Consider the following 12,145-nt stretch of genomic DNA (forward strand, 5'->3'; position numbering starts at 1 on the left):
GTTAACTAACCTGCACTATGTATCGGCCCCCGGTGCCCGGAAATCCTCCATCTGAGGCCATTGTCATCTCCTCCTCGTCGCTGTCCTCCTCCTCCTCGCTATCCCCTCCACCTCCTCCTCCTTTCCCCGTTCCTCAGCTGCTCTGCCTGGTCCACGACGATTTGGCTGATTTTGCTTTTTTCGACAGACACAGATGTGGCGTGTTGAGGTGAAGCCGCGTGCGTACGACGCTCTGTGCGGCTGTCATGACTGCCGAAACTAGTTTCTAGTTTAGTTTCAACTAGTTGTTTCAACTACTTAAGACTCTAGTTGACCTCGGTCAACTTTAGTTTGCCGAGTAGTTAGCGAACTACTTCTACCCTATCACACGACCTAACTAGATACAACCGTATCCTGATCTTATCATATTAATTTATGTTAGCCTGGTGATTCATTTATGGGAACCTGATAATTCAATTATTTTTTATTATTTCTGGGACCCTGGTATTTCTGTTAATTATGGTAGCCTGGTAGAGTTACTTTTTTTGATACCATGACAGCATAATTTAAGTAGCCTGGTAAATTTATGGTGGCTTGGTAATTCAATTATTTATGGTAGCTTGGTATTTCTGAGAGCCTTCTTTTAATTATGGTAGCCTGGTATTGTGGTATCCTGGTAGAGTTACTTTCTTTGATACCAGGACAGCATAACTTCACTGGATAATTCAAGTAGCCTGGTATTCCAAGTATTTATTGTAGACAGGTATTTTTCTATTATTTATGGGAGCCTGATAGAGTTAAATTTATTGATACCAGGTCAGCATAACTTCACTATTGTTGTAATAGGATCTGGTTGGTGTAGGCAGATTGTAGTCCCTTCCTGAAATCGTATAAATTAGATTAATTAATTAATTAATTAGATTAATAGATTAATTAGATTAGATTCATTTAATATAATTTAAAATTAACTAATTAAAATTAGTTAATAGTTACCTAGTTAATTAATTAATTTAAATTAACTAATTAAAATTAACTAATTTAATCTTCGTTAATTAATTAGATTATTAGATTAATTAATCATAAATTATTAGATTTGGGATATAATTGATCAGTATTAACAATAATCAACAGATGATATTAGATATTACAAGTTCATTGTATAAAACACTGTAATCATAATTGACCGAGCTATGTGAGGTCTAAGATTCAAGTCGACGGTTTGGCATTTCTCTTAATCTTTAAATGTTTATATATGTTGCGCATTTATGGCGAAACGTGGTCATAGATTTCCATGAAATTTGACAGGTATGTTCCTTTTTTAATTGCGCATCGACGTATATACGAGGTTTTTGGAAATTTTGCATTTCAAGGATAATATAAAAGGTGAAAGGAGCCTCCTCCATACGTCAATATTAGAGTAAAAATCAGACTATAGAATTATTCATCATAAATCAGCTGTCTAGTGGACTATAATACTACCCGTTCAAAAACATCGAACATCTTGAGATGTATCTTTCCATGAACGTTGTAGACAGTTGCAGCCAGACCTGATAACAGCGCTCACACTCACATTCCCGGACGACACGTCACGGTACGATAAGACAGAAAGCTCTATGTTTATTTAGGATTTTTTCTAGACATTTTAAATTGATAAATTTATTAATTTTTGAGAAAACATAACCACATGTCAACTGAGCGCGAGGTCTACTGTTCACAGAACTACTAGTATAATTACGACCAAGGAGGAAGACTGGGCTGTGTCCGTACCTCGTACCATCTCTCTCCCAAATTTATATTAGAAGTAAATGTAGTTTAAAGTGATATTAGTTTATGAAATTACACATTACTGCTTTGCCATTTGATCTCTGGTCCAGAAATAATTATTTTACAGGAATGATTATTTTAATTATTGATTCTTTATTGATTCATACAATAAGTACATCATCAAAATGATAGGGAGAGGAAAAATAAGGTAACCTTGTGCTATTCCTCTCCCAAATTTAGATAAGGTTACACATAGTCCGAAATAGGTCAAGTCTTTTGTTGTTCACAAAAAAATTTCAGTCCTCAATTTATTTATTTTATTTACAATGCAAATGACACTAATGTGATACATTGGAAGATAAAATAATAAGATAGTCCAAAAGATAAGATAATTATTTTCACAAAGTAGATTTTTGAATTTAGATGCTTCAAAACCAAACATAGAAGAAATATTTCACATTATTATCATTAAAATAAGAAATATTCACATGTTAAAGGAATAATTTTGCAGGACCAGAAACCAAACTTAATATTCTTTTCCTACAGTTACGTTGAAAAGTGGCCATTGCTGCACTGATTACAGAACGCAAAGAATCACTTTTCCGCTCTAGTGCGGCAAAAATTTTTCTGCACTCCAGATTTGCAACATGGCAACGCAAAATACTTAGTAGGTTATATGGAGCAACAGTGCAGCAAAATCAAAATGAAGTTGGTAACAGTGACTGCTGTGGCTGCTATAGTGAGCAGAGGTGCAACCAAGCACAACGCGCTAATTATTATTCATTATATATTATAACCAACGACAACGAGGACTTTAGGATTTTAGGATTAAGGTTTTTATCAATAATAAAATTACACAGAAAAACATTTGATGCATTTCAGGCAATTTTACCCTAATTACCCACTTTTCATATTCAATGGTAACTGTAGGAAAAACTTAATGTGAAATACGTGCGCAAAGTTCCTCTGCTGCACTCAAGAAACCATTCCGCCCTCGCCTACGGCTCGGGCGTAAACGTTTCTTTCGGTGCAGCAAACTGTCACTTTGCGCACTAGTTGCACAAATAACTATTATATTATTACAGTTAGTTGATGATACTTTCAATATCAGCATGGAACTATAAAACTAAATTAATTTCATAATCTTCATTCCCCAATCTAGAACTTGTTCTTTAGAGGAAGTAGTTTCAAATATTAAATAAAAATACTAAGAAATTGTCAAAAACCACAGATTTATTGATACTTGGAAAGACCAGTTTCGGTTGTTACACCAATCTCTGAAAAAGAGTTTATCAGAGATTGACAATGGTGTAACAACCGAAACCGGTCTTTCTAAGTATCAATAAATCTGTGGTTTTTGACAATTTCTTAGTATTTTTAATTAATATAAATAATTACCACAATATCAACTTCTCAACTACACAAAAAGTGGAAAATACTTTCTAATATTTTATTCTGTAGATTAATTTGATTATTGCTGTATATATTGCATGGTTTAGGCCTATTGATTTATTTTCTAATTTGCGAGAAATAAATAGATAATAGCTGTAATTTGAACAGACCCTTACGGAGCACGGGTTACTTGCTAGTATAGATATAAAAAAATGAATAGGAAATTTATTTTTCCTACAGATACCTTGAAAAGTGACCATTTCTGCACTGATTGCAGGCTGCAAAGAATCACGTTTCCGCTCTAGTGCGCAAAGTATTACTTTGTGTACTCCAGATTTGCAGCATGACAACGCAAAATAGTTAGTAGGTTATATGGAGCACCAGTGCAGCAAAATCTAAATTAAGTTGGTAACAGTGACTGTGGTGCAAGTTATAAGAATCTTGAAGTGGTGGACAACAGTGGATGACAGCACACAGCCCCCCCCCCCCCCGGCATTCAAACACACATACTACATTCTATTTTATTTATTAAAAATAAAATTACACAGATATACATTTGATGGATTTCAGGGAATTTTACCCATAATTACCCACTTTTCATATTCAATGGTAACTGTAGGAAGAACTTAATGTCAAATACGTGCGCAAAGTTCCTCTGCTGCACTCTACAAATTAAACGTTTCTTTCGGTGCAGCAAAGTGACAGTTTGCGCACTAGTTGCACAAATAACTATATAGATACAGCAATAACAAAAATAGTGGAACTAACAAAAGTAGGTAGAAGATGATAAGACGTATTGATAACAATATACTTAACCACAAAGAAATCCAATACTTCCTATTTACTAGCGATAAAATACTGTCTAAGTTTAATTCAAAATTCACTGATATCAATGGTTCTATAGCGAAATTATTGTTATAAAGCAAGGACGTTATAATAGGATAGCAAGTTTTATATTTTTCTCAAACTAAAGGGACAAAATTTTTAAAAATATTTATAAGTTAGATGACATAAATATAACGCACCGTTTAAACTGCATTATTAATTTTCACTTGTCATGTTATTTTGTAACAAACATTAAGCTGGGTTTACACCAGAGTTATTAACAAAATGTTAATAGCTTTTTCCTACAGTTACGTTGAAAAGTGGCCATTGCTGCACTGATTACAGAACGCAAAGAATCACTTTTCCGCTCTAGTGCGGGAAAAATTTTTCTGCACTCCAGATTTGCAACATGGCAACGCAAAATACTTAGTAGGTTATATGGAGCAACAGTGCAGCAAAATCAAAATGAAGTTGGTAACAGTGACTGCTGTGGCTGCTATAGTGAGCAGAGGTGCAACCAAGCACAACGCGCTAATTATTATTCATTATATATTATAACCAAGGACAACGAGGACTTTAGGATTTTAGGATTAAGGTTTTTATCAATAATAAAATTACACAGAAAAACATTTGATGCATTTCAGGCAATTTTACCCATAATTACCCACTTTTCATATTCAATGGTAACTGTAGGAAAAACTTAATGTGAAATACGTGCGCAAAGTTCCTCTGCTGCACTCAAGAAACCATTCCGCCCTCGCCTACGGCTCGGGCGTAAACGTTTCTTTCGGTGCAGCAAACTGTCACTTTGCGCACTAGTTGCACAAATAACTATATCATTATAGGTTCTATTAGATTGAGCATAACTTATCATACACATGATGAACATATGCGTTTGTCAACTTGCGTTCAATCTAATAGAATCTATAAGGATTAAGTTATTAACAATTTGTTAATAACGTTGGTGTAAACGCAGCCTTACTGTCATAAAAAGGTCCTACTATTATAGTGACGTCCACGTTATAATGGCAGTGAAGAAAGATAGGAGAACAACGTTGTCGATCATCTACTTTAAGGAGAATCTATGTAAAACCTGTAAATGAAATATTTTCAAGACATAAACTATCTGCACGTCAACAACAGCCTGATGAGACTATTGATCAATATCTTCATGCCTTAAAACTATTAAGTAAGGACTGTGAGTTTAAAGCTGTGACAGCTGAAAGAAATAGGGATGATTATATTCGTGACACATTTATTGCTGGAATGAAGTCTCCTACAATTTGCCAGCGTTTACTAGAGAATGTTGCATTAACACTAGAAGAGGCATATAGTCAAGCCAGATCCTGGAACTTGCATATGCACAATCATTAGCTTTCTAATCTTCATCCCAATTAAATGCGACTTCTTCCCAAAATACTCAAGCAAGCAATCAGAATACTGATTCAGAAAACTGTTTATTAGCTGCTGCTAATGAAAATAGTTATTTGTGCAACTAGTGCGCAAAGTGACAGTTTGCTGCACCGAAAGAAACGTTTACGGGCGGAATGGTTTCTTGAGTGCAGCAGAGGAACTTTGCGCACGTATTTCACATTAAGTTTTTCCTACAGTTACCATTGAATATGAAAAGTGGGTAATTATGGGTAAAATTGCCTGAAATGCATCAAATGTTTTTCTGTGTAATTTTATTATTGATAAAAACCTTAATCCTAAAATCCTAAAGTCCTCGTTGTCCTTGGTTATAATATATAATGAATAATAATTAGCGCGTTGTGCTTGGTTGCACCTCTGCTCACTATAGCAGCCACAGCAGTCACTGTTACCAACTTCATTTTGATTTTGCTGCACTGTTGCTCCATATAACCTACTAAGTATTTTGCGTTGCCATGTTGCAAATCTGGAGTGCAGAAAAATTTTTCCCGCACTAGAGCGGAAAAGTGATTCTTTGCGTTCTGTAATCAGTGCAGCAATGGCCACTTTTCAACGTAACTGTAGGAAAATGCTATTTTTGTGGTAATCTGCGACATCCTCGGGTCAGCTGCCCAGCTAAAAATACAATTTGTCATAATTGTGGAAAACAGGGGCACTTTGCTCAGGTCGAGTAAATTACAAACCAAACAATCAAAAAAATCGAACGATATTATGAACTCTATTGACCTAGCAGCTTCGCCCGGAGGATTGACAAAGAGTACAGTTCATGCCTTAAAACTATTAAGTAAGGACTGTGAGTTAAAGCTGTGACAGCTGAAAGAAATAGGGATGATTATATTCGTGACACATTTATTGCTGGAATGAAGTCTCCTACAATTTGCCAGCGTTTACTAGAGAATGTTGCATTAACACTAGAAGAGGCATATAGTCAATATTAAGTAAGGACTGTGAGTTAAAGCTGTGACAGCTGAAAGAAATAGGGATGATTATATTCGTGACACATTTATTGCTGGAATGAAGTCTCCTACAATTTGCCAGCGTTACTAGAGAATGTTGCATTAACACTAGAAGAGGCATATAGTCAATATTAAGTAAGGACTGTGAGTTTAAAGCTGTGACAGCTGAAAGAAATAGGGATGATTATATTCGTGACACATTTATTGCTGGAATGAAGTCTCCTACAATTTGCCAGCGTTTACTAGAGAATGTTGCATTAACACTAGAAGAGGCATATAGTCAAGCCAGATCCCTGGAACTTGCATATGCACAATCATTAGCTTTCCAATCTTCATCCCAATTAAATGCGACTTCTTCCCAAAATACTCAAGCAAGCAATCAGAATACTGATTCAGAAAACTGTTTATTAGCTGCTGCTAATGAAAATAGTTATTTGTGCAACTAGTGCGCAAAGTGACACTGCTGCACCGAAAGAAACGTTTACGCCCGAGCCGTAGGCGAGGGCGGAATGGTTTCTTGAGTGCAGCAGAGGAACTTTGCGCACGTATTTCACATTAAGTTTTTCCTACAGTTACCATTGAATATGAAAAGTGGGTAATTATGGGTAAAATTGCCTGAAATGCATCAAATGTTTTTCTGTGTAATTTTATTATTGATAAAAACCTTAATCCTAAAATCCTAAAGTCCTCGTTGTCCTCCATTATAATATATAATGAATAATAATTAGCGCGTTGTGCTTGGTTGCACCTCTGCTCACTATAGCAGCCACAGCAGTCACTGTTACCAACTTCATTTTGATTTTGCTGCACTGTTGCTCCATATAACCTACTAAGTATTTTGCGTTGCCATGTTGCAAATCTGGAGTGCAGAAAAATTTTTCCCGCACTAGAGCGGAAAAGTGATTCTTTGCGTTCTGTAATCAGTGCAGCAATGGCCACTTTTCAACGTAACTGTAGGAAAATGCTATTTTTGTGGTAATCTGAGACATCCTCGGGTCAGCTGCCCAGCTAAAAATACAATTTGTCATAATTGTGGAAAACAGGGGCACTTTGCTAAGGTCTGCAGGTCGAGTAAATTACAAACCAAACAATCAAAAAAATCGAACGATATTATGAACTCTATTGACCTAGCAGCTTCGCCCGGAGGATTGACAAAGAGTACAGTACAAGCCCTAGTTAATGGAAAATCTGTCTCTGCTTTGATAGATACAGGGAGTTCTCTGAGTTTTATAAACAATTCTACTGCTCTTAACCTAGGTCTTCCTATAAGACCAGGTAGGGGTACTGTATCAATGGCGACTACATCAATCACATCCAATATAACAGGACAATGCTTAGTAGATCTTGTCATTCTTGATCACTGTTACAAACAAGCAAATCTTTCGGTCTTACCAGAGCTTTGTGCCGATATAATTGTTGGACATATTTTGAAAAAACCATGAAAGTATTAAAGTAGTTTTTGGTGGAAAAAAGCCGCAGTTAACCGTATGCAGCGTGGCAGCCTCAACTGTAGAACCGGTGTCATTGTTTTCTAATTTAAAACCGGAATGTAAACCAATTGCAATCAAATATCATCGACACAGTACGGATGATTTGAAGTTTATTGAAAATGAAGTAAGTAAAATGCTTAAAGACGATGTTATAGAGCCCATCATTTCTCCATGGATAGCTCAAGCGTTAGTGGTTACAAATGAAAATCATAGAAAAAGAATGGTCATTGATTACTCCAAAACTATAAATCGTTTTACATTACTGGATGCTTACCCACTACCAAGAATCGATGATATGAAAATTATTGAAAATGAAGTAAGTGCTTAAAGACGATGTTATAGAGCCCATCATTTCTCCATGGAGAGCTCAAGCGTTAGTGGTTACAAATGAAAATCATAGAAAAAGAATGGTCATTGATTACTCCAAAACTATAAATCGTTTTACATTACTGGATGCTTACCCACTACCAAGAATCGATGATATTGTAAACAAAGTTGCAAATTATGAGTTTTTCAGTACCGGTACTATCGACTTGAAAAGTGCATACCACCAAATTACGATAAGGAAAGAAGAAAAGCACTACACAGCATTTGAGGCATGTGGTCAACTCTACCAGTTTAAACGCATTCCGTTTGGGGTCACTAATGGAGTGGCAGTGTAATTGACCAAGTTATACGGTCTCAACAGCTACAAGACACTTATGCTTACCTTGATGATGTTACAATCTGTGGCAAAACACAGGAGCAACACGATATAAACTTGAAAAAGTTTATCAACGCTGCAAACAAATACAACCTAACTATCAATAATGAGAAGTCTTCATTTTTACTGAAATCGATCAACATGTTGGGCTATCATATATCTAACAAAACTAAACTAAGTACAGATGGAATTTTTTTAATAGAGAATGCATTTATTCAAATGCTGATTAATATATAATTATTATTTAACGAAAATCCTAAATAAATTCTGTAAATCACCTCGAAGACTTCTGCTACTGCAGACATTGACAACAGGGTTAACAGCTAGATGGAAATTCGATGAGAACTACTATCCAAAAATTAGTTGCCAGCCCGGGAATCGAACCCGGTACCTCCCAATTGCCAGTCAGGAATGCTTGCCCTCACACCAAACTGACAATCTCTGGATAGCAGCCCTCATTTTATACGAAGCCATAGCGGCCAACCAGTTACAGATGGAATTTTTTTAATAGAGAATGCATTTATTCAAATGCTCAAATTCTCAAATTTATTTTTTGAATTTATTCAAATTCTCATCGAATTTCCATCTAGCTGTTAACCCTGTTGTCAATGTCTGCAGTAGCAGAAGTCTTCGGGGTGATTTACAGCATTTATTTCGGATTTTCGTTAAATAATAATTAAAACTATCAAGCCTGACCCCAGCCGATTGGAACCACTGGAAAATTTACCTCCGCCTAGAGACACTGCATCGCTGAGGAGGACCCTTGGTATGTTTTCACATTATGCATCACTAATACCAGATTATGCCACTAAGGCGATTCCTCTTGCCCGTACTGCATTTCCCTTGTCTAAAGCAGGGTCACAATCGTTTGAAACTATAAAAAGTGAAATAATTGGACCTGTAGTAAGCTGCATTGACCCTGAAGCACAATTCATTCAACAAAGACATTCAAGTGTTGAGAAAGAAGCACAAGCCATTGTAGAAGCACTGCGAAAATGGCGTTACTACTTGGTTGGCAAGTGTGTGCTGCTGTCAAGCCCAAATTCTTCAAACACAAAGGGACTCTGATTAAAGCCACTTCTGCATTTGAACGGCTAAATATCGATTTCAAAGGCCCTCTGCCTTCATCAAGTCGAAATCGTTATTTATTGGTAATAGTAGATGAGTTTTCACGGTTCCCTTTTGCTTTCCCAAGTCCAGACATGTCATCATCTACAGTTAAATCAAAACTGAAAACCTTGTTTTCTACGTTTGGGGTTCCTAGTTACATACATTCAGACAGAGGAACATCATTTATGAGTCAAGACTTGAAAAATTACCTAAACTCGCATGGAATTGCAACTAGCAGAACCACTGCTTACAACCCAGCAGGTAATGGACAGGTTGAAAGATATAATGGTATTCTATGGAAAACGATTGAGCTAGCATTAAAATCACTCAATTTAGAAATAAATCAATGGGAGTCAGTTTTAGAAGATGCTCTTAGCTCAACAAGAACATTACTTTGCACAGCCACAAATCAAACTCCTCATGAGCGTATGTTCTTACACCCACGTAGATCAGGAAACAATGGTGTTTCAGCTCCTTCTTGGCTTCTCAATTCCAGCCCTGTCTATTTAAAAAAGTTCAATCGAACATCTAAATATGAGCCACTTGTTGAAGAGGTCCAACTTCTACATGGAAATGCTGAGTATGCACATGTAAAGCTACATGATGGAAGAGAAACCACAGTATCAACACGTCATCTTGCTCCAGTTGGAGAGTACGAAAACAGAGATCACGAAGAACAAACCGATTCTGAAAATGATGAAAATTCTAAATTACCAACTTCCGAACCTGAACTTGAATACTTCCATAATCCTCAAGCAACCCAAAACCAAGAAAACGAAACTAGTACTACTGCCGAGAGCTTACAACCTAGACAACAGACTACTGGACAAGAAAACCAAAATACATATCCAAGAAGAAGTTTTAGAAATAGAAGACCTCCTAATTATTTGAATGACTACATTCATTAACTCTTTGGGGGGAAGAATATAGTATAACAACATATGTTTTGAATTTGTTATAACAGTTACTAAGTCTCCAAACAAACTCATTCCAATTCGAAACCTATATAGTTCAAGTTATTAAAAACCTTTCTTAAGGTATTAAATACTTATGTCGTGTTTACTCTCATTCCTATTACATCTACATTGCTAAAAGACGATCTGGCAACAGAGCAAAGCGATAAAGAGATAGGGCTATCCGCTTTGTTGGATGATAGACAAGGATAGCAATACCATTGCTAATCAATCACTGTCATTATAACGTGGACCTCAGTATAGCAAATAAAATTTGCACTCAACCTAACCTAAGTTATCCGTTCATTAGGCTACTAGATATTCATTACAATGAAAACCTTAGTTTTCTTTGATATTTGTTACTTATATAATTGGGTTTAAAAACTTTAATTTCAATAATCATTTTTTATTAGATCAGATTAGAAACAATAATTGCTACAAGTTTAAAAAACCGACAGAACGTATTTGCAATTATTTTAATAGGATACCAAACAAGGAATTGAAATCCTTAAAGGATAAAGTGATTAATTTGTTTCTATGAAAATGTTAATGAGTAATGAGAAATACAGTAGGATTACTTATGGATTGAAAATTTATTACTGTATACACACAGAGAGCAGAAGGTGTAATCACCTGTTAGTCAATACCTAGGGTTTACATGGGAAATAGTCGCTAAATTTATTACTTCAGCTAATTTTGAGTTGAAATTGTTGATAGAATCACTAAGAAGGATGCAAAGACGTGAAGATTTACTTCAAAAATAATATTCTAAATAGAAAAAATATTATCGGTAACTAGCTAGGGTGGTGGGCAGTGAACACATAGGCCTAAATACATCCGACAGGTCAATAACTATTTTACAAGTAATTAATTTCAGTTTCAACTTACTTACCACAAATATCCTTTCCGAAATTAATGAAAAACTATTCCCAACAAATATTCACCAATTTAGATAATTTTAAAGACAAAAATTCGTAATTAATTGACATAAAATCTGTGATTCTACTGTACCGATGACTTTATCAACATGATTGCTAGCTAAATCTGGGAAAAGGACTGATTATGGGAGCGTCCTGTCTGGACGCACTATCGGACTGATTCTGAATACTTGCTATCTGGACGTATGGAATGTTAGAGTTGTTTAAATTAATTACTCGACGGTGTAGTAGACGATGACTACTGTACCTCCTTAGTGATTTACTATATCTATAATTTTAGTAAAAACATGGGATTCACGTTATGAAGTTAGTGAAAATGATGATAATAGATTATAGAGTGATCAATTCTCAAGGTGAATCTCAAAAACAATTCGAAAAGATTATTAATTATTTGCCCTTGAAGTTTCACTTCGTCAAATTCAATAAGGCTACTACCTATTCCTGCAATTTTTACTTTAGAAATAGTTGCATTCAGACAGCACGTACGAAAAATCTTGTACATCAGAATTGTTTATTTGAATCAAAAGGGATAAAATTTATTGATTTTCAATGACAAAGCTTATAAAAAGTATGTTTTAAGCTCATTTTATTGTAATTTCATGGA

General features: G+C 35.4%; 1 protein-coding gene across 1 annotated transcript in view; it reads right to left on the reverse strand.

The window, feature by feature from the left end:
• Nucleotides 1–11,637, reverse strand: part of LOC111060361 (unconventional myosin-IXa) — a 176,120-nt gene extending 164,483 nt beyond the window's left edge. Inside the window, 2 exon segments of the mRNA XM_039435347.1 lie at nucleotides 11–859; nucleotides 11,496–11,637. Coding sequence (XP_039291281.1) covers nucleotides 11–67 — 57 coding nt within the window. The 5' untranslated portion in view covers nucleotides 68–859; nucleotides 11,496–11,637.
• Between the last annotated feature and the right edge of the window lie 508 nt (nucleotides 11,638–12,145).

The sequence above is a fragment of the Nilaparvata lugens genome, chromosome 9 (genome assembly GCF_014356525.2).
Source record: "Nilaparvata lugens isolate BPH chromosome 9, ASM1435652v1, whole genome shotgun sequence".
NCBI classification, from domain to species: Eukaryota; Metazoa; Arthropoda; class Insecta; order Hemiptera; family Delphacidae; genus Nilaparvata; species Nilaparvata lugens.